Below are 23,887 nucleotides of genomic sequence, written 5' to 3' on the forward strand. Positions count from 1 at the left end.
GGAATGTTGTCTAACTAGTGATGGAAGTGGAGCAGCCAGGCTGTCAACCTGAGGGTTCGCAGGGAGGGATGAAGCTGTCCTGACATGCGAATCAGTAGGTCTGGCACTGGGTCCAGGGTCCAAGGACCGTCCACTGCGCACTGCTGAAGAAAAGGGAACCATACCTGTCGAGGCCAGTGTGGAGCAATTAGAATCATCCTGCTTCCCAAGGATATGGCTTTCTGAATCACTCTTGATAACAGAGGAAACGGAGGGAAAGCATAGACCAGACCGGAGGGCCAATTGTGGACTAGAGCGTCCCTGGGGGACTCCCCCTGTCGGGGGATCAGTGTGAAGTACTTGCTGCATTTGGCACTGAGAGGGCTGGCGAAGAGATCGCAGCAAGGCTGACTCCACCTGTTGAAAATTTGAACCGCCACTCTGTTGTTCAGGGACCACTCATAAGGCATCAGAATAGCTCTGCTCAACCTGTCCGCTATCACGTTGGTCTTTCCCAGAATGTGCGTTGCCACTAAAAACCGTTGGGAAGACACTGCCCAATGCCACACTCACATGGCCTCTCTGCAGAGGGGATAAGACTTGGCTCCCCCCCCTGCTTGTTCAGGTACCACACCATGGACATGCTGTCCGAGTGAATTGCAATCGTTCCCAGAGGTAGAGAGCTTTGGAGTGCCCGCGACGCTAGTAATACCGCCCTCATCTCTAGAACACTGATGTGCAGGTGTACCTCGTGATCTTGCCACGTGCCTTGGACCGTCCTGCCAAGATAATGCCCCCCACCCCATCTGGGAGGCGTCAGTGGTCACCGTGGCCACTGAAGACATAGGAATCAAGCTCCTTCCCTTGTCTAGATTGGTGGAACATAGCCACCAGCGGAGGTCTTTTTTGCACCGTTCTGTGAGAAGTATCAAGTGGGAAAGAGGAAGTTTCTGAATGGACCATTGGGCCGAAAGGAGCCACTGTAGGATCTGCATGTGTAACCTGGCTAGAGGCACCAGCATGATGGTGGCAGCCATGGATCCCAGGAGCTGGAGAACTAACCTGGCCTGAACTCTCTTGAGGGGCAACAATGCATGAATCTGAGACTGCAGCACTCTTATCCTCTCTTGTGGCAGAAAGGCCCACATTTGAATAGAGTCTAGCTCTGCGCCTATAAAAACAACATGCTGTGAGGCAGCAAGGCAGACTTTTCCCAGTACAAGGTAATTCCTAGTTGTTGACAAAGTGTAATGGTAGCCTCCCTGGCTTGAATGAGAAGATGCCTGGTGGGGGCAGTGAGAAGCCAGTCGTCCAGATATGGAAACACCTGGAATCCCCGACATCGCAGGTGAGCTGTCACCACTGCCATACACTTGGTAAACACCCTTGGGGCTGTGGTGAGACCAAAGGGCAGGGCACGAAACTGGAAGTGTCTGGCTCCCAGCCGGAAGGGTGACTGACTCCTGGATGCCTTGTCCATCTTGATGTGGTAGTAGGCATCCTTGAGATCAATGGAGCACATCCATACTCCTTTTTCCAGCAAGGGAAAAATGGACTGAAGAGTGACTATTTGGAACTTGGACTTCAGAACATAGTGAGTCAATCGGTTGAGATCCACAATGGGCCTCAGGTCCCCTATTCTTTTCGGCACCAAAGAGAGTCTTGAGTAAGTTCCTGATCTGATATGGTCTGAGGGGACTGGTTGGATGACTCCTTTTTCTAGCAGGTTTGAAACTTCTAGTGCTGCTTGATCCCGTTGACAGGGTGGAACGTCCGGGATTCTTTTGACTAGAGGGGGTGTCGATAAAAAGGGAATAGTGTAACCTCCGGTAACTATTCGAAGCACCCAACAATCCTGAGTGATGCTTTCCCAGGCTTCCGGATGCAACGAAATTCGGCCCCCGACTGGCTCTGGAACAGCACAGTCGGGCAATGCCTCAGGAACACTGAAAGGAACACTGAAAGGAAGACCCGCTAAAAAGGAATCGCGGTCTCCCGAGTTGCGGGGGCCTCCTCTGCCTCTAGGATGGCATCTTCCAGAATAATTTCCCCCTCCTCTGCCTCTGGAGGGGGACTCACCTTGAGTGGCAGGGAAAGACTTCTGTGACTTCTTGAACCACATTTTCCCTCCTCTCTGAGCCTAGGGGTAGGTAAGGCCTAGAAGGAAGAGAGAAACGGGCCCCTACGGCAGACAGGGTCTTCCCCTCCTGTTCGCATCTGGTGAGGGTGTCTTTCACTTTGGTCCCGAAGAGTGAGGACCCATCAAAGGGTGAGTCAGTGAAGGAAGACTTAAAGGCCTCCGAAAAATGACACAGGTGCATCCAGGCTTGCCTTTTGAGAGCTACACCTGAGCTAGCTGCCCTACTCGCCCCTTTGGCTGCATAGGATATGAGCCTCATGGATGAGTTGACAACGGAACCAAGGGTAGACAACTGGGCGGTAACAGTCTGTGCTACCGCCTCAGGCATGTTACCCGTCAGATTGTCTCCTAGCTCCTTAAGGAGACCTCTCTGGAGCAGAGTAAAATGACAAAGATAATTCAGCGACCGCAAGGTAAAGGTCGCTGAAGACAGGGTACATTTCCCGTACCGGTCCATACTCCTGGACTCCTTGTTAGGAGGATGGACGGAAGAAGAAGCCTATGCAACTTCCTGCTGAGTGGCTGCCGCCACCACCAAGGCAACTACGGAAACCCCTTTGGTCAGGAACTCTTTCCCCGGGGGAGCAGAAAGAAACTTATTTGTGTGTCTGGGCACCGGTTCAACGGAATCAGGGGTCTCCCACACCCTTCGACAAATCAAATCCAGGAAATCATCGAAGGGGGGAGACACCCAGGAGGCAGAGGGTTGAGCTCTGAAGGCTTTGAGGAATACCGACTCCTCCTCAGAGGGGGTCTTGGACGGCAAGTCGCCTCTCTGCCTCAAGATCTCCAGGATGTCGGAGAAACAGACATCGGAGGACGACTTAGGGGACCCCTCTGACTCCTCGAGGTTGGTATCGGAAGTGAGGGACTCGTCCTGGGAGTCTATGTGCTTCCTCTTGCACAACAACTTTTTAGGGGGCTCCTCAGGCACCGACACTGAGGGGCCCTCAGAAAGTTGAGGACCGCTCATGGGGATATCCTCAGACCATTGGGCTCTGCCATCCATGGATAGGGGGGTGTCAGAGGCTCTAGCCGGGGTGTAGGGGGAAGGAGTGACCGATACGAGTGATGTAACTGACGATCTGGCCAGTGCGCTCCTCATGGCCTCGAAGGCAGGTCCCCCCCGAGTCCGAGGACCGACCCATCTCGGAGACCACATCTGGAGTCGGGGTTCCCCAAGCCGATGCACCGAGAAGGAGGCAGGCTCGGAACCAAGAGTCCAGAGGTATCCCCCCTCGGGTCCGACTGAGGAAACCAGAGTACTGAAACCAGAGGACGGAACCAACATGGTTGCAGCCGTCAGCTCCGATAAACTCGCAAGGGGTATCGGAGCCGGCACGAGAACATCACTCGGCGTGGAGCACTCCGGCTCTGACGACACAGGGGTGCTTGGAGGAGGAATCATCGGTACAAGAATAGGGACTGGCTCCGGAGCCGACTTGGTCGGAGCCAAGAACAATTTTGCTAACACCGGCGACTGCAGGAGCCTCTGGACCACCCTATCCACATCCAAATCAGACAGCCTAGAGGATTTGGAGGAAATAGAAGGAGATTGGGATCTCCTACCCAGAGATTCATGCCTAACACTGGGTGACCGGCTCCGAATAGGCTCCAATAATATCGGGGCCGAGGTAGACTCCAGTACAACAGATACCTCCTGCGGCCCCAAGGACAAGGGAGCCGAGGAGGCAGTATCCACTTTTGAAACCTTCTCCGGGGGCTCCGATGAGACAGATGGAGTCGGTGAGGAGGCAGTATCCACTTTCGAAACCTTCTCCAGGGGCTCCGATGAGACAGATGGAGCTGGAGATCTTTTCTTGGCCTTGGAAGTCTTAGACTTAGTACTAGAAGAAGAGTCTACAGACTCCTCAAAAGAAGGCTTAACCAGGCCCTTCAAAATCAGCTTATTTTTTCTATCCTGCAGTACCCTCGGGCTGAAAGCGTGGCAAAAACTGCAGGACTCTTGCAGGTGAATAGCACCAAGACAATAAACGCAGATAGAATGCCCATCTGTAATGGACATCTTGTAGCCACATTTTGAGCATTTCTTAAACCCAGAGGGTTTATGCTCTTTCTGCTCTTTAGACATAGTAGTTCACAGCACCCACTCAATCGACAACGACAGAGACAAGAGGGGAAAAAAACAAACTACGAACAACCAAGGAAACTCTAATTTAAACGTTTCTTTGGTGCAGCAAGGAAATCTAAATACTGACCAAACAAAACACAAGTTTACACAGAAAACAACACAGGAGAGGACTAGGTCCACCAATTTAAACTGGCCTAGCCTGCCAAAACAGAGGGATACTACAAAAAAAAACACTACTCATTTACGCAGTACACTTACAATGAAAACTAGATATTAAAATAGCTTTTTACGAGAAACAGACTGCTAAAGACTTATGAAAAGTTTGAAAAAAAAAGGGTACTTAGCCACAGCCAAGTGAAACCACTTCCTAACTCTACGAGCGGCAAACGAGATCTGGAGCTAGGGCGAGGTGCATCTTGGGATACCGGGTTAGCCCAGCCAATTAGAGACTTAACCCGTGAGTAAAGAATGTAGGCGAGATAGGACCACATAACTTCTAATATTCAGAAGCTGATATAGAGGCGCCACCTAGTGGTCAGTTACTTTAATGCAGTAAAATAGGCCTCCTAAAGGGGATGTCAGGCCAGGGAGGAGGGGGAGATAAAACTAGTTAGAGATAGCTCTTTGCAAGAAGGTCTCCATACACCCAGGATCCTTGGTGTTCTGACAGCAAGCCCCCCCATACATAATCCAAGGCATCTATTACAGTGGTCTAGATTGGCTGGGGACCCTCCTCCTGATTGCAGTACACTTGCTTGGCCCACCAAATTAATTTCTGAACCAGACATGGAATAATCAGAATTTACTGGCTGACAGAAATTTTGTGTTGAATCTAGACTGGCTTGACATACCACTGAGCTTTCCTCGTGTGAAACAGGGCAAAAGGGATCATGAGGATGGTTGAAGCCATTAACTCAAGGGCTCTTTGATGCCACCTAGCTCAGACAGGCTTCTGCCTTGCTACATACAGAAAGAAAGCTTTGTAAATCGCTGTTATACCTGGAGTTAGAAAGGCAGGTTGCATTGTGACATCTATAAAGCAGCCTAGAGAAACACTTTTGGGGGGATCAGGGAGGATTTGTTTAGGTTGAAAGTGAATCCTAAATTCTGTAGGAGGTTCATAGCAACGTCTGTGAATTTTAGAATATCTAAAGTAGAAGTAGAAGCCTGAATCAGAATCACCCACATAAGGACATATGTGAATTCCTTGGCATCTGCAGAAGTCTGTGATTGGTGCCAGTCACTTTGCAAATACCCTTAGTGCTGCAGAAAGTAACTAAAAAAAATCATTTAGGTGAAGAGGAGGAAATGGTCTAAAGGGACAGCATCTTGCAGAGGAACCTCTAGATAGATGTTCAGCCTGGTGTAGAATAGGCCTCAAATCTTCTCCTTTCTAGGGAACTAGAAAGTCTTGAATATTAACTTCATCCCACTGGTGTGAAAACACTCCTCCTAGGACTCCTGACAGAAGATTTGCAACAACTAATGCCAGGAGTCTAAACAAATTGCCTTTATCTGAGGTTCTGTAGCATATAGAGTGGATATGTGTCTATTTTTATAGAATCTTGATTTAAAACACAGACCACACTCTCCATACTAGGGTTTTCTGCCTACTATAGCTTTTAGCCAAATGGTAACTATTGTGGAGTATCCATATTTGATAAAGACCATATCACTTCTAGGCAGATCCCTTGAGACGCAAACACTGAAATGACTGAGATCCAAATCACATAAAACAGCTCAACTATCAAATCATATAATGCTATAGGAACCCCCATCTATGCCCCCCAAAACACACACACTCTCACTTTACGTTCATAAATACACTGGGTAGAATTCAAATTAACAGAATTTCTATTATGGAAGATTTTAAACTACCCAGTGATGAAGTGGAATATCTATCTCTAACTATAGGTTACACCCCAAAACTCCTTGATTTCAAAAATATTCCCAGAGCCAAATTTTAAGCACCCGAAGAGTAACACATGCTCACATTCAGTGGTAGAAAAGAAAACAAACCATACTAACATTTTTTTTTTAATTTTCATACACTATACATTTTGAAGTTTTTCATTCACTCCAACATCGCATAAACTGCTCAGTTCCTGCCTTCCCTTAAACCTCATTCTTCCTCCTCCTGAACATTATTCTGTATGTATGCAATGTTCCCACAAATTTTATTTACTTTTATGTAATTTGTTCTGTCCATTTTCTAAGGATTCACCACCAGTTCTTTTATCTCCTATAAAATATTTAATACTTCAATTACAATTGGTTTAGATTTCGATTTCCGTTTTCTAGTAACTTCTTTTTTGTCAGCCAATAGCATTAAACTTGGTAAGGCCTTACTACAACTAGGCAATTTACATACGTTATCCCAGCTCAGAAAAATAATTTCCTTAATTATAATCTACTCCCCACAAAACATTTCTGACAAAGTACTATGCAAGGATTTGTTTAATATGCCTTCTCATTACATTCCCAGAACAAGTTTCTAATTATCTCTCTCTTTTCCATCATCCGTTTGCCTTTTGTTTTTAAATTTGATTTTGAAAAAAAAAAAAACAGTCAAGAATATATGGAAGTAGGCTGATAAAGGTGTGGCATATGACAGTTGACAGGTGTGTATGACTTGGAATAGACAAAAAAAAAACTATTTTGTATTTTAAAGGGGGTACAAAGAAGTTTCTTCCAAGCCACAAATATAACTTCAGTCTGAGTAAAATCAGACTACCAGCATGAACCTGACAAAGAACCACTGTGTAAGCCAAAAGACCATTTGTCATTATACAGATAGACAGCTATAGTAATCAGGAGACATCTGCATTTTTCCTAAGAGAATGGGGGGGATGCAAAGATCTACAGAAGCATTTTCCTATAATCAAATATTTTCTGGAAAAAAAGTAGTTTCTAAAGGAGAAAATACCAAACAAAATCCTGACATCAGAATTCTACAATCTAGATATCCCCAAGAGTTCATATGTTTTACCTACACGGGATCAAGAGAAAGAGCAAGATACTCCCAACCCCCTACTCCCCAGTAGAATTTTGCATGTTTTATCACGTCACTGTTTTCTCCATCAAGACTTCCAAGGCAGTCTACTAAGAACACAACCCCAAATATTCTCCGCTCCCTTCTGCTTCATTAGTCATTCACAATGAAATGTCAACAGATACATTACCTGCTCCTTATATTGATCGGCATGTCTACGTTCATCCTCCACCTGCATAAATATCTCCTTCAGTTTTTTCTCTGTCCGACGTACCAACTTATTGGCTGCTCCCCTTTCTCTGAAAAGGAACATTAAATTATCATCACAGAGAGCAATACAAGGCTATTTTTTTTTTACTTTCAGAGCTAAGTAGCAGTTAGAACAGACTGCTTTCACAGCGTGTGAGTCAACCCCATTTCATAGCAACTTGCACAGCATATTTGAGCTGATCTGCTTTTAGCTCCAGACTTGGTATCTACCCTTTGTTCAAAACTATTCTTGACAGTAAGTAAGACAGAAAAAAAGGGTAAACTGAATATGGGCAATCAGTAAAGCACAGATACGCTAAATACTCAGATAATTATATATTGATTTTATCTGTAAAATCAAAAGCAACTCACCCACCTCTTATTATGCTCCAAGAAGTAAAAAATGTAGTTAACTGTTAACATACCATTAAAGCTGCATAATAGTTAACCATCAAACAAATAAAGGCAGGTGGAAAAATTACACTACTGAAAAAGAAGCTTTACAGCTAGGGTATCTATAGAAATTCAAGATCTTTAGACAGAGCCTTAGTCAACAATTCCCAAATGTAAACGCATCACCAACAGAAATATATTCATCACTTGTGCTGTCCAAAGTAACCTTCAGAAGAATCAGGTTTCCATTTTGCCAACTTTCATATTACTGAGAAGCCCAAAAGGGGGGTGGGGTGGGGAAGACTGACACATCTTCTCTCCAGTTCTTTCCCGACTCACCCAATGGATGGACTAAGACGACACCCAAAAACCCTGTCAGGGGGGGGGCAAAGGAAGGGACTTCCCGAGAGGAAGTGCTCTCACATGAGGTACAGCTATATGAAGTGTTTATCATAACTGATATGTACCATTTCCAGTTGATCTGCTAGAAGCCTTATGCAGTGATTAACTGACAGAATTTCTTCTTCTGGTATTTGCATCTTGGCATAGTACTTAAAAAGATTAGCTCCAATGTGTGGGTGTGTGTACACCTTTTGCTGTGGCATGCAGTTATGTCAAGAGTAGGACTAGATGGTATGATCATCTCCAGTCCTCCTATGCACAGAGTGAAAACAGATGAGATTTATAAATACACCAGAATACAAAAATGCACACTTGACTGACAAGTGAAATCCATCTGTTGATGTATGTGAGAGAGGTCATTCAGGTTTAGGGACCAGCACAGAGGTAGTAGACTCCCTCCCTGCAGAAAGCATTCTCATAGATAACAAACATGCTGAGAATGTATCATTTATATCTTACAACAAAGTCCACTGCACTGTGTAACTACTGGGAAGGAAACCAAACAGTGCAGTTTTAACCGGCATGAGAGGCAGAAGCCAGAAAAGGCCTTAAGGCAAGGGATCAGAAGGCAGAAAACAAATGCAGCTCTAGAAGTGAAGAGTTTCTGGAATTACAATCCAAGCACTAATGTTTGGTAAGGGAGCAGAAAAGACATAGTAGCCAGAAGCACCTTCTGGTAATGAATGCCGAAGACTAAAGCTATGAAATGTTAACACGCTTCATAAAGTACAGGGTTTGAGATCCTTGGCCTCAATTTGCTTATTGTGCAAGCCACAGCTTCCCAGACTGAGTTTAAAAATGGTTCATATGGATCAGTGCTCTGCCTTGGTTAACAAATAAAAGAAATAACAAATGTTCAACTTCACAAACTTACTGGAGTAGCACTGCCAGAAATACCAAATAGCAGTCAGACATTAGATGGAAAAAACAATGCAGTCATCAGTTCCTATTGTGAACACAAACTGTTCTGTCTTCCTGAAATCAACTTCCCTTTCTCAATTTAAATATTTGCTGACAATGCCAGTCAAGGATAGAAGGGGCTATTTTGTCCTGGATTCTGCTCCCAGAAAGAAAGTGCTGGGCAAATCGGTCAATTTAAGGATAGTTATAAGACTACTTTCAGAATGAACTAAGGCAGTCCCTAAGGAGCGTGCAATCCTTGGAAAAGTCAAATACAGTTCTCACTAGAAGTGTGCGCAACTCTAACATCCTACTGACAGAGGTAAATGACACCAAGATTAGCATTTTCAAGAGAAACTTCAGATATGTCAAACCTTTATTAATGAACAAGAGATGGTGAAAGCCTGTCAGTTATGAAATTCAATACTCGAGGATAGTACTTCTTCAAAGAAGTTCCTGAAGAACTTTCAGGAATGGTTGTTTTAATAACTTAGTAATGCACCACAGTTTTTCCCTCCACAAGGTCATGATGCACTTTAAACTGGCATACAGAACTTGAAATAACTACTGGCACACTGAATTTGAAATAACTAAAACCCAAGTAAAACAGGTGTTTGAAGGCTCTCAAGATCACTTGTAACCTTTTCCACACAGCAAAGAATAACTGCTGGAAGACTCTGTCAACTTCAATCATCTCTGATTTACACTGAAAAGTTCAGCAGCAGCCAGCAATGTGTCTAAAAAGCACAGTTTCACCCCAAGGTAGAGTTGTATGCTTTCTCAGAAGTGAACTTCAGAAACCTTTCCCAGCACATTCCAATGAACTACCAGGGACCTGAAAATTAGCGTACACACTTCTCGGGTACTAAGGATGATGAGGAAGAGCCTTTCCTCAACACATTTTGCATTCTGAAAGCAGTCATAGAATTAAAGGAAAACATATACAGAAATATTCACTATTATAGGGGGAAAAAAAGAACATGTCCACCATTGACTCTGGCTTGCCCTGCCAAACTAAACAGAAATTGGAGGGTGCCACTGTAGTGAACTTGTCACTGATTGAGATAATCCATTTCTGGAAGATCTTGAACAGACAGGTATCTCTATCTTCACAGTTCTGTCCACAATGAAGAAGTGACTGTATTTAAAAACAAATGGACCTTAAAATAATTTTCAGGTACTATTCAACAATATTCTGTGCATAAAAGGGTCTCAGACAATTGGGAGCAGGCTGAGATTGCTGTCATTTTGTGAGAAGGGCAAAGACCCGCCTGTCCTGCGACACAAAAGGCACTTTCAATTTTGATTACACATGCTTCAAGTCTACTCTGACCAACTGATTGTTCAATCTGGATTAGACTTGTCAAAACCTGCTTTAAATGAAGCTTTACTGCTTTCAGACAATCCACGGACAGCACCATAACACTCTTGTTGGTAGAGCAAGCAGCAATTATGAATTTTTGCCTTTAGATGCTGAAAAGGCATTTAATAGAACTAATTGGATGTAATAGTTTGAGACTATGGTGAGACTTAAGTATTCTAGATCTTTCAATCATTATGAAGGCTCAGCAGCCAGTATGAAAATTAGTGGCAGACTATGTGAATCATTCTGTTCATCCAGGGGCACAAAACAATGGCACCCAGTCTCTTACTCAGCTGCTGCATATGTAGAGCCTATAGTGCAAGCCATACAAAGCTACAAGTGGGCCTTACAGGAACTCAAACTGTCATGATTCATGGACTATATTTTAGTGTACTTAACCTTGAACTGGATGTTCCTCGATTACTTTATTAGACTTGTTTGGGTGACGGTCAAGATAAAAGGTGAATGTTGCCAGATAATGGATAAATACAAATTAGAGAAGGAAAGGTATATCTGATAAAAAAAAGGACAGTCACCATTTTAAAATGCTTCTATGGTTGCAATATGTTGAGAATAAAGATGAGGACTCAGTTGTTTTGGAGGAAGATTTTTTTCAGGCAGCAACCCTAAAAGTAACTGGCAACATCCTAGGTTCACTCTAAGGAAATATATAAAAATCTATCATCCTATTAGAAAAAAATCATTTAAATGACTGTTGTTCATGTAAACAGTTTGGCTACTGGCCTGTGTTTTGCAAGTAATGTGTATTTTGTATTAGTTTATTTTAATAGTATACATGATATGCCAGATATGCCAAAGTTAATCTGAGACTTTTGTTTTCCTGTGTTAAGCCAATCCAAATGAAAAAACCCTGAAAGGGAGCATTCAGAATGGTCTGCTTCAACTCATTCAAAGACAGCCAAAAACACACCAACCACTGCAGGCACATTTTTGAGCTTACTGCCCAGCTAGAGAGTCAGTATAATCAAAATTACAATGGTCTACATTAAATCTCATGGACAAGGCATAGCAAGTCTTTTTAAAAGACTCCTTGACCAAAGAATCTGGAATGTCTCACAGCTTTCCACAGCCTGGACTACAAAAGATGACTGGAACTGTGACAGGTAAAGGCAGATAGGTAAGGAACCTGAAATCTCAAGGTAACAGAGAAAAAAATTATCTTGCCAATGCAGCCAAAAGATCATCTGAATTAAAGCAGGACAAAGGAGTAGTAAACTGGGACCTATGCTGGACTGGAGCAGTCACTATAGAAAGTGTTCAGGAATGCTTAGCTGGGAGATCACTTCACTCTACCATGGGAATGAAGGCCACATCAACCTTCTTAGCAGTAGAATCCAGATACATCTCCATTGCAAAAACATCCTTCAAGGCAGTTTCCATGCAATGGATAATTCACTGTTCCCTATCCTCCTTCGTTCTCAAATAATTATGCAATACTTTTACAGGGGGAAGACCCAGATGTTACCCCATAAGCTTAAGTGCTTCTCCAAAGAGGGGATCATATGGAGAAGAACTTGTTATCCTCACTCTTGTATACAAGGACCACAAAATCTCCCTACTAGATGAGTGGGGACTAAAGGATAGGGAGTAACTTCCATGCCACTAGCTCCAGTAAGGCTGGCCTGCACTCACCCAACATGACATGTGATAAGCAAATGGCAGGTGAGTTCATGGTGACTGGTGGAAGGCCCCCAGTGCCTGGGGTTACAGATACAAGAGGCAGCAAACAGCACTGGCTTATGACAGTCCTGCATTGGGTCTTGCTCTTGTGTCAAAACTAAACTATACTCCTCAAAGGTGCACTCCAGCAACCACAGGGATGAATTCAAACAAGACATCACAAGTTACACATTTAATATCTGAGGCATCCATGTTGGCCTACATGAAATGGCAGGACTTTGCTGGAATCTGTTCCACTCTAACCAGTCAGCTTTTCCTAACTTGGGGGGAGGCAAGAGAATGGATGAAGCCTCAGTTCTTTCACTTAAGCCTTTAGTGGTGGACTCGAGCTCACTCTGTCAGCAAACTGGTCATGATGTTGTTTCACATGCTGCAGTAGGTTTCAGTGGTGCTGAGCTCATACTCAAACACTTGAGCTTTGGCCAGCTAAGACCTACATGCAGTCAACTGGATATATAAGTGAATTTAAGTAAATCTTTATCTGCACTTTTTTCAAATAATACAGCATTTAAATTGATTTATTTGTATTGCACTGAATACTACCTAGCTGGAAGTTGTGGCACTGTTTTTTCAGTTAATGCTTGTTAGAATTCCTGCATAGCCAGTGATAAGTGGGGGTAGTTTACTTCATTGTTATTTGGTTTCTGACTTATATAAGTGGTACATTTTGGATAATTTTCTGCTTAAACGCTAAGCTTTGGCGGCTAAGACCTACATGTAAGCAACTGGACGTATAAGTGAATTTAAGTAAATCTTTATTTGCACTTTTTTCAAATAATACAGCATTTAAATTGATTTATTTGTGTTGCACTGAATACGATCTAGTTGGAAGTTGTGGCTCTGTTTTTTCATTTAATGCTTGTGGCTTTGAAACTGCCCGCCCCTCTTGTAAATTTGCATTTGGATACTCCTCCTGGGCCAATCTCATTTGCTCACTAAAAAAAAAAAAATACGTGCACTTTTTTTCATCTGCTTTTACTGTATTTGTGTTTCTTCCTACTTTATTACTTTATTTTGCTTTTGCATCATCTTAAAAGTACTCAATTGTATTTATTACTGCTTGGTGTAACTATCATTCTAAGCCTTTTGGTTTAAGCACTTGGGCTTCAGACCAGTTGTTTTACATTAAGAAGGTTTGTGGTCTGTCCTGTTGTGGCAGGACAGGTAGCTTACATCCTTCCAAGTTAGGAAATGCTGATTGAAGGCTCAGTGTCTCTTATTCTAAGTGTATTAGTTCTGGTTTAAGCACTTGGGCTTCAGGCCAGTTATTTTACATTAAGAAGGTTCATGGTCTGCACTCTTGTGGGAGGAGAGGCTGGACTCTGCCCTTCTGAGCTGGGAATTTCTAGTTAAAGGCTTACAGTGCCTGCATATCTGAACTGTTTATTATTGAAACTGGTGCACCTTGTTTGCTGTAGCATAGACTAGATCCAGGCCTGCTGAATCTAGCTTTTAGTTTGTATAACTTGAGCACTAATCCAGGCCTTCTTTTTTGGAGAAGGTTACCCTGCACCCCAGTGGCAAGAGTGTGCAGTTAGAGCTTGTCTGATTGAAGACTAGAGGAACAGGGCTCAGTTTGAGATTTTTTTTACTGGTTAACTGGGTAATTTGTTTAAAAGCCTTTTCTGATTTCTTATAGTCATCTAAAGGTGTTTCAAGTGTATTTTTTTTTACTGTTTTTGCCTTATCTTTTCAAAAAAAATTTTTCCTTATTTCCCACCTTTCTAAGTTAGTATAGTCCAGTTTTCAGGCTAGTGCTGAATTCAGGGCTGTGTTACAATTTTCTGAGTTGCCCATAATTTACTTGGATAGAGGGAGGTTTCTCTGTTCACCTGTGAGAGAGGGAGCTTTGAGCAGCCATCTGTCCCTGGAGGAGTGGTTCCAGCCTAGAAGTTAGTAGTTTATAGGCCATTTTGGGCTAATTTCTATTTCTTTCATTCCCTGCTGTAAAAACCACGTTTGCATGGTTTTGCACGTCCGGACAGCACCGGTTAGCTAGGGCTAATTTTATCCCGGCTCCACCAAGTCCCCTATTCAGTTTTTCCCTTGAAAGTAGTCTAACTCTCAGCCTAAGCACTTGAAAAGCATCCTACAGTCCAGCACTTGCTCAGACCTAATAACAAGCACTAATATACCCAGACACTTGATTGCCCAGCAGGGCAAGGCTCATTATTCACCCCTCACCAACCAAGTGACTAAGCAGCTCACCCTACTATTCAGGCATGACCAAAAGGCAATTTCAGGTATACTCTCCAGTCCAGCTGGTAAACCTGGGTATCCTGAGGCAATGTTATAACTGCCTTATGTACACAGACAACCCTCTCCTCCTACCACAAAACATTAACATATGTGAGAGATGCAACTATATAGCTAAACTGGAGGCTAAGCTCTCTCCACCCAAGACTGGAACAGGCAGTCATGAGGAGAAGGTTAACACTTGCACCACACCTCCAGCCTCACATAGACATACTAAACCAGCACTGGCAACAAATACACAAATACACAAAATCATACTCGGAGGCTCTAAATAAAAACCTGCAAAAGCATCACTGACCTCCAAAGCAGACACCCAAAAAACCTGCACCTCCCGTCACAAACCAGACAATACATAAAACACAAAATCAGTGTGCCGCACAATCACAGCCCTTAAGGTGAAATAACATACCTAACACACTAATAATAGGCGACTCTTTAGTCAGGCACACTGACGTCCCACTCACTAGGCTGGACAAGGAGAAGGCTAATGTTAGCTGCCTGTTGGGAGCCAGAATCCGCCACATAACACAAGCACTCAGGTCACTCCAGAACAAGTACAAATATGACCCTGTCATTGTTCATGTTGGTGTGAATGACCTGAGACGTACCTCCTGGACTATATGAAAAGAGACATGGAAGAGCTCTCTGATCATGTAGCCCAGGCGGGTATGACCCTGACCCTGAGTAGCATCCTGCCCTCACCAAGAATGATACCACAGTATAAAGAAAAAATGATCAGTTTCAACAATTGGCTAAGCTTCTGGTGTCATTTAAAGGGGATCCAGTGTCCATCAGCCTGGGACGACATAGGCTTTCGAATACTGGCCAAGGCTCTTGCTGCCCCCATAGTACCTTTTTTAGGCAAGGCTCAAAAGTCAAACCCACCTTCGTAAACAGCACAAATAAAAAAAAAATGAGGGTTATGCTACTCAACACCAGTTTAAATCTCAAAATGCATGCACTCGAAGCACTCCTCAGTATGGAGAGCATCAGCATCTGTGCATTAACTGAAACCTGGTTCAAGGCTCCACAGAGCACCCCAGCACTACCAGGCTACAACTCGTACCACACATTTCGGCCACAGAACATGGACCGAAACACAAAAGGAGGAGGTGTATCCATATTCATCAAGGATACCTACACCTCCAGATTAGTGGCGCACCATGATACCTCCGAGATTATCCACGTGCAACTAACATCAGGCAAATCTGCAATGCAAATTGTGGCCTGCTACAGATCACCCTCTATGACCCAGGACCACCACTCTGCCTTTCTAGAGACACTGGAAAACACGAAGGTCCTACCAAACACCCTGATATTGGGCAATTTCAATGACCCTACTGTTAACTGGGAAAACTACTCAAGTACAAAGTCCCAAGTCCAGGGCTTCCTGGAATTTATCAACTCAAATGCCCTGGATCAGCTGGTAAACTCCCTTACCAGAGGTGAAAACATATTGAACCTTGTCATCACCAACATGGGCGACAAGTGTTCCACACCAAAGGTCAACCAGTCACTGGTTAGATCAGTAGATCAGACCATAAACTAATCACTCTGGATGTCCACACCACACCACCACCTCTAACCAAGGAAACCACAGTGAAAAACTTTTCGATAGCAAACTTCACCTTACTTAAGACAGAAGTGGTAAGTTTCACAGCCCCCACGCTAAAGGATAACAGTGTCCAAGATGCATAAACCTTTACAAATGCACTCTATGAGCACCTACAAGGATGCATGGATCGTGCCATCCCTAGCAAAACCAAAACTAACTCCCATAAGAGAAAAAAAACAGTCTGGTGGACCCCTGCGATAAACAGGCTATACAATAGAAGGAAAAAACTAGTTCAGAAAAAAGCAAATCCCAAGAAGGAAAGACATCCCTGATCAGTATCAGTAAGAAACTAAGGTCTCTCATAAAATCCTTCAAGGCTAACTTCGAAAGAAAAATAGCCAAGGATTCGAAAGATCACCACAAAGCCTTCTTTAGCTACATCAAGAATCTAAGTGGCAACTCGAAGATATGCTCTGAGCTAGTGCAAAATAGCACAAAATATACTGAACCCACTGATAATGCCAACATCCTGGCAGATAGATTCAGTGCAAACTTCACCCCCCTCTCACCCCCAAAAGGGCCCACAACAATACCGGAAAAGTGTAGTGTCCTGGAAATCACAGACGCAGAGGTGAAAACAGCCCTTTCAAAAGCCAAAAGCACAGCGTCAATGGGGCCAGATGGTGTCCCAAGCTGCGTCTTGCACGAACTACAGAATGAACTAACCCCCCCACCTAAACACACTGTTCAACCTCAGCCTCTCCACAGGCTACGTGCCCATAGAATGGTGCACAGCAGCGGTTATTCCGCTCCACAAAGGAGGGGCAACAAGTGACCCTGGTAACTATCACCCCATAAGCCTGACTAGCCTGGCCTGCAAGGCTATGGAAAGCATCATCAAGGAACTCATTAACAAAGACATTGGGAACCTCCAAACACTTGACCCAACCCAGTTCGGCTTTAAGGGCATGCCTACTAAACCTGGTTGACTTCTTCGAGACAGTCACCAAGGCCATAGATGACAGGAAGGTAGTTCACACAGCCTGCCTTGACCTCGCCAAGGCTTTTGACACCATTCCCCACTCTGAAATTATAGAAAACCTCGCCAGCCTGAACATAAACCCCTACGTCACGAGATGGGTTGCCAACTGGCTTACAGACAGAACTCACACGGTAAGAATAATGGGCTCCAGGTCAGACTCTAAACCAGTCACAAGTAGTGTCCCACAAGGCTCGGTCCTGGGATCCCTACTGTTCGGCATATACTTCTCAGAAGTACAGGCAAACACAGGATGACTATGGTTAACCAAGTTCGCCGATGACTGCAAACTGGGAGCCATAACTGACTCTCCGGTTGACACGGACATTCTCCAAAAGGGCCTTACTGTGATGGACACCTGATGTCAAAGTCATGGTCTGAAGCTAAATACCAAAAAATGCATAGTCATCCCATTTGGGAAACACAAAACACCCATGAATTACCACATAGGTGGCAGCCCCCTTAATACAGAAGAGGTACTGAGAGATCTTGGGACCCAGGTAGCTAGTAATCTCTCCTTTGACAATCATATTGCCAAAATAGTTAGGAAATCCTTCTATGTAGCCCATCTAATTACTAAAGGGTTCATATCTAGAAATAAAGAGGTTATAGTGCCACTCTACACGTCACTCATCAGACCCATCATACAGTACAATGTCCCATTGGGGATGTACCTCACAAGACACTTCCAACAGCTGGAAAGACCACAAAAGTACCTCACCAAGAGGATTACTGGCCTCAAACATATGTCCTATGCAGCCCAACTGGAAAAACTCCAGCTGTACTCAGTTGCATATTGCTTACTCAGAGGTGATCTCTGCCTGACTTACAAAGCCATGTCCAACTCAGAATTGATGGACATGCTCCACCTAAAGAAATCCAAGTCACTGCGAGCCACTCGCTCTAGTGAGCTAAACCTCACCACAACAACATAGAACATGCTGGAGAGCTAGATTCCTGTCACAGAGACTCCCCATGCTTTGGAACAAAATGCCCATCTGTACTGGGCAGAGCCCCTCACTAACACTCTTCAAGAAAAACCTTGATGAGTGGATGGGTAACAGAAAATACACCCCTGGGATCACTTCATTGGCTCTTCTTGACAGAGGCTCAGTTAATTAATCAATGGGGCAGCGAAAGCTGACACTCTGGCTAGGCTTATAAATGCCCTTGGGCAGATAGCCTAGTACCTACCTATGAACCTATACTTATAGAGGCTGACTGTGGGCTTTTCTCCTACTCTTTACAGCACTTACACTATATAACAGATAACAGCTTGATCCTTTGCTAGCTGAAAGAGTGCATGGTATATGACAGGCCAGTGACCACCACAGAGAAACTTTGAAAACAGTATATTTGGCAAAGGCTTGACTGCTAAATCCCCTATCCTTTTCTCTTCAGTCCAGCTGTAGGTTAGGATAAAATGAGGGATCCTCCAAAAGGTCTCCTGAATTTCATAGGTGCATGTGTATTTAACTGAAACAAACTATATCACATCACATGTCAATAAAATGTAAGAAAGATACAGGACAATGAGGTAAAAAAGAAACATTGATATTTCCTATGTAGCTGTTAAAGAGAAAAGAATTTAAAGAATGGGATGTGGATAGGATTCTGCGCTATTATGGAAAACGGATTAAAAGGATTCTGTTATGGCAGATATGATACATGGGGAGAAACTAAACAAAAGATAATACAGAAATTGAGAAACTGGAAGCTCATGATTATTTTTTATTTATTCTTTGTTGACTGGGTTAGTTCCACGTGATCAGTTCTCTTTTTTCAGGGGAGAACCAAGGTGGTATCCAGACTAATTAGGGGAAATTTGGTCAGGGCACAGGGGACTTCACCTTCTTTTTTCAGTAAGTGCCATGGGATTTTTACATCCACCTGAGCTACCACTAACTCAGGCAGATGGGACCTAAGTTTAATGTCTCATACGAAGGACGGCACACTCAGGAGTGCAAACCCCCATGCTACACTGCAGTGTCAGAATCAAGTACCTGGTGTGGAGACTGAACATACAGACTTCTGATGATCTGTGTTACCCGGTGAACTACTGACAGTGATGGACAGCAAGATACAAGCAGTGAAAATGTTTCAAGTCCCTTTAGTTTCATATACAGATCAAGCATATTTTCAACAACTAAAGAAGTTGTGGCTGATGATAAAGATCTGAAGGAATCAAAAGGAAAAAAGTTCTACAGGATGTATTTAGGGAGGGGAAAAGGGCAAGTGTGAAGTAGGATGAGTTCATACCTTTGGTATTTACCAGTTTTTGGGGCAAAATAATGGTATGCCATGAATTCCCGAGTGGCACCTTCAATTCCTGAATTTCCTGGATGTTTTTTTCAAGTTTTTTTTTTTTTGTTTTTGGGGCAAAGCTACTGCTGACATCATCACGTGCAGGGGCATGTGCGATGACATAAGCTTCGTGATGCAGACTGCCAGCCTGTCAGAATTTGGCTGAGAGCTCAAGGGGTGTGTGTGTACTCTATTTGCCTTTTTCTATTTTCGTATACAGTTGCAATAGTGTGGAATTGCCTGGATTTAAAGTAGTAGAAGTCAACAGCAGCGCAGAGTCAGACCAGCTAACAGAGTGGCAGAGGACGACTCTCTAGCTGTGTTTTTTTTAAATTAATATGGACTCGGAACAAGTAGTACTAGTCTAGTAGTACTTAAGGTACTAAAGTACAGCAGTTGAGCTGCACAGTTGGACCAGTCTCCGCCCAGGCCAGCGTCCAAGTCTTTTTGCACACCGTCTCCAGAAAAATTAGAAAATTTCGACTTCCAGTTCCTCCAGGTAAAAGAAAGGAAAAAAACACACACACACACACACACACACACACACACACACACACGATTGCCTTCTACCACTTCTTTTCTGAGCACTTAAGACTGTGATCTGATAATACCTGTGTGTAAGGATGTTTAAATCCTATTATCAAAACATAATCAAGCTCTACAGTACAGCCTGTACATACTGTACTACACTTTTTTGCATTTGAACAGATTACTGCTGCTACTTCTGATTCTGAACTGTAATGATGGGATGTACAAAGTGTAATTTTTAATTTGCAGACAGGAAGTTTTGCTTAGTGAAGAATTGGGTTTGAAATGGTGACTTGCAGTCTCTGTAATTCGTTTATCGTGGTCAGTTAATTCATTGAGAGCAGAACGTCAGATGATTTTTTTTTTTACATCTTTTTTTTTTTTACATCATTTCATTCATTCATTATCATTTTAATATATTCTTAATTAGGTACGTCAGCTAGGCCTTTTCTTAACTAAGTCAGTCAACTGTGCCTTATCTTTCACCCATTTCAACTATGACCAAGGGTACAAGGACACTGCATAAATATAATGCATATGGATAAAAATGTAATACAAACAGATACATCAACCATCATGATTTTTTAAAATATACAGGAAAAACTGAGGAGCCTCAGTTACTCCAGACGTGGGGAAAACATACAGATTTCAGAGAGGGTTGGGATTGAATCCTGGATCTGGCTGAAAGTTGTGAACTTGCGAGGCAGAGATCTTCATCACAGAGCTGTCAAGAATTTTCAGGCAACAAAAGTAATTTTAGTTATAACAGCAGTCTGCTGTAGATTTGTTTTTATTAAGTGCTATTTTCTTTAATGGAAATATATGTGGGAGAGATCTGTGAATAATTAAAAGTACACATAACGGAAGCTATTCTACTAGCATCTGCATTCTGTAAATGGCTGGAGCTATGAATTTTTTAAAAAGATTATGTTTATTGCTTGTGCAGCGGCTGTAATTGGTAGACAGCAGAATAGTTGTCCTGACTGCACTACACAGAGAAACATGAAAAATGTATCAGTTGAATTAGTAGTAAGTTAATGGTTTTGCCTGTCTCCTTGATTAGTTCTTGTTTTCTATTACCCTACCAACACGCATCTAAACCAACAACTTGTCTTTTGTCTCATCTCTGAGTCATATTTTGCTCATTCAAGGACTTTTGATTTCACTTAACCTACACCTACAACATCCTCATAAACATTATTTTGCATACCCACTATTCTTTTAAACTGTGCTATAGGTAATTTGTTTGAAAGTTATTTTAGAACTGATATCACATCTGCAGGTGTCTGAAACACCCTAGTCATGTTCCCTCCTGCTCTTCTTGCATAATATTCCTGAAGTCATACTTGACCTGACCTCTGCTGTTCTCCTGCTTTATTTTTGATTTTCTTGTCTCTCTAATTATACTGATCTTGTCCCTTTGTGAACACACATTTTTGAATCCATAATTTACTCCAGAGTAATGCTGCTTTGGGTATTTTTATTTTATTAACCAGACAAATAGATTGCACACAAGATGGAATATTTTAGCCATGTCTTGGGCTACCAAAAATAATGACAACAACTGAGGATTTTCAGAGGAAAATAAAAGTTGTGCAAAATCTTACCATAACCATAGTTGTCCTTCTCTCCCATGTTGCAGTATTCTGCATATGGGTTTACCCCTTCAGTCTCACATATATACAGTCAGCATCCAAAATCTTTCAGTCTCTCTGCGGTACGTCAGATATTAGATGTGACGAGATTTCGTGGGCCTAAAAGGTGATGTTGGCATGCACCAGGCCTCAGAACAGTAGCCCCAGTCGGAGCCAGTCCATTAAGGGTAATTGCATATCACTGCCATCTAAAAAGGGAAGTTATTAGATAAGAGGGGAAGGAGGGTGGGAAGAAATACTGCAACATGGAAGAGAAGGACATCTATGGTTATGTTAAAATTTTACACAACCTTTCTATGTCCTTCTATTCCCATGTTGCAGTATTCTGCACATGGGTGAGTGCCAAAGCTCACCGAGGTTGGGGTGGTGTGGTAACCTGGAGATGACGTCAAGCTTGTAGTGCTTGGTGAAGGTGTGGACTGATGACAAAGTAACAGCTTCCAGGATAGAAGAGGTATCCAAACCCTTGAAGAAGGCTGCTGAAGATGCCATTGCTCTTGTGGAATGAGCTTTAACTGCCCCATTGCAGGGTCTTACCATGGAACTGGTAACAGAAGGTAATGGCTTTTGAGATCCAAATAAAAACAGTCTGCTTGGAAACAGCCTTCCCCAGAGCCCTGGGGTGAAAGGATACAAAGAGTTTGGCCATCTGTCTAATAGACTTAGTGTTGTGCAGGTATAATCTGATCTGCCTGTGAACATCCAGGGAATGCAGCACCCTCTCACTGTCTCCTTGTGGGTTTGGGAAAAAAACAGGTAGCTGAATGGCCTGATTAAGGGACAGGTCACTGACTACCTTGGGCATAAAAGATGGATTTGTCCCAAGGGTAACCCTATCTTTGTGGAAAACTAGAAATGGTGGGGTAGCCACAACCGCTTGGAGCTCAGATATCCTCCTGGCTGAGGTTAGAGCCACTAAAAGGACAGCTTTCCAGGTACAGTGCTTTAAAGAGGCTTTGTTAGCTGGCTCAAAGGGAGGTAGTGTAAGCTTCTCTAGTACGTAGCTGAGGTCTCAAGGAGGGGGAATGGGTTTCTTGGGGAGCCTCAGGTGCAGTACCGCTTTGAGGAAGAGTTTGCAAGGGAGTCTGGATGCTAGTGGGGGTTCCAAAGGCAGACAGGCAAAATTACAGACAGGTGGGGCTTTGATGGATGAGTAAGCCAGTCCAGACTGTAGTAGTTCACACAAATAGGACAGCACTATAGGGGGTTCATTGAGAAGCGGATCCAGCTGTCTTTTATGATACCAAATAGTAAATTGTTCCCACTTGGAGAGAGATGATTTTCTAGTATTAGGTTTCCTGGCCTAATGCAGACATTGAGCATGTCCTCACTGTAAAAGTGTCTAAATGGGATCAGAATCCTATCAGCCACAGAGTAAGGTGCAGCATCTGCCACTGTGGATGGATTAGTGGCCCCTTCTGCTGTGTGAGGAGGTCCACTCTGAGGGGGGGGGCGTAACTTGTGGTGATTGCCCTTGGACAAATGTAGGAGCAAGGGGAATCAGTGCTGTCTGGGCCAGTAGGGAGTCACCAACAAGATTTTCAGGTTGTCCTGCTGAATTTTTAGCAGGACCTTCTGAATGAGTGGGAAGGGGGGGGAAAGCATATAGATATTTCCCCTTCCATAAAACTGAGAAGGTATCTGTTGCCAGTGCCTGTGGTTTGGGTGTCCTGGTGCAAAAGCCAGAAAGTTGCCCGTTAATGGTGAAGGCAAACAGGTCTATTTGAGGTATACCCCACCTGTGGACCAGGTCCAGGAAGACATCTCTGTGCAGCATCCATTCATTGTTGTTTGTGCTAGCTCTGCTCAAATAATCTGCCTATTTCTTGTGGAGAGAGGGCATGTAGGTTGCCTGTAGGGAGATTCCCTGTGAGGTATCCAATTCCCATGCCAAAAGGGCTAACCTGCAGAGCAGGTAGGACTCGGTCCCTCCATGTCTGCTGAAATACCACAGTACAGTAGTGTTGTCTGTGTATATCAGAACAGTCCCCTGTAGAATGAAAGGTTGAAATGAATGGAGGGCTAGAATAATTGACCTCATCTCTCGGGTGTTGGTGTGTTCTGATTTTAGGTGATTTGGCCACAGGCCCTGCACCTGGTTCCGAGGGTGGCTCCCCATCCCCACTCTGAATTGTCTGTGTGCATGACCTGAGTGGGTTGTGGTGGTAGGAGAAGAAGGCCTGGATTGCACTGTACCTGATCCAACCACCATAGTATTTCCTATTTTAGACAGGGTAGAAGGGGTACGATATACTCCAGAGACTGGTTGTGTTGCTGAGTGGAAGTACCACTGCAGCCTCCTCATGTGTAGCCTTGCTAAAGGCAGGATGAGTATGGTG

At 43.5% G+C, this 23,887-nt stretch overlaps 1 protein-coding gene across 1 annotated transcript in view; it reads right to left on the reverse strand.

Annotated features, from left to right (window-relative positions):
• The window catches only part of MYH10 (myosin heavy chain 10), a 2,709,460-nt gene that overhangs the window by 91,495 nt on the left and 2,594,078 nt on the right, over positions 1–23,887 (reverse strand). The window contains exon 39 of the mRNA XM_044086713.1: positions 7,394–7,502. Coding sequence (XP_043942648.1) covers positions 7,394–7,502 — 109 coding nt within the window. The remainder of the gene's footprint in view (positions 1–7,393; positions 7,503–23,887) is intronic.

The sequence above is a fragment of the Protopterus annectens genome, chromosome 10.part0 (genome assembly GCF_019279795.1).
Source record: "Protopterus annectens isolate FY-2018-M chromosome 10.part0, PAN1.0, whole genome shotgun sequence".
Taxonomy (NCBI): domain Eukaryota; kingdom Metazoa; phylum Chordata; order Ceratodontiformes; family Protopteridae; genus Protopterus; species Protopterus annectens.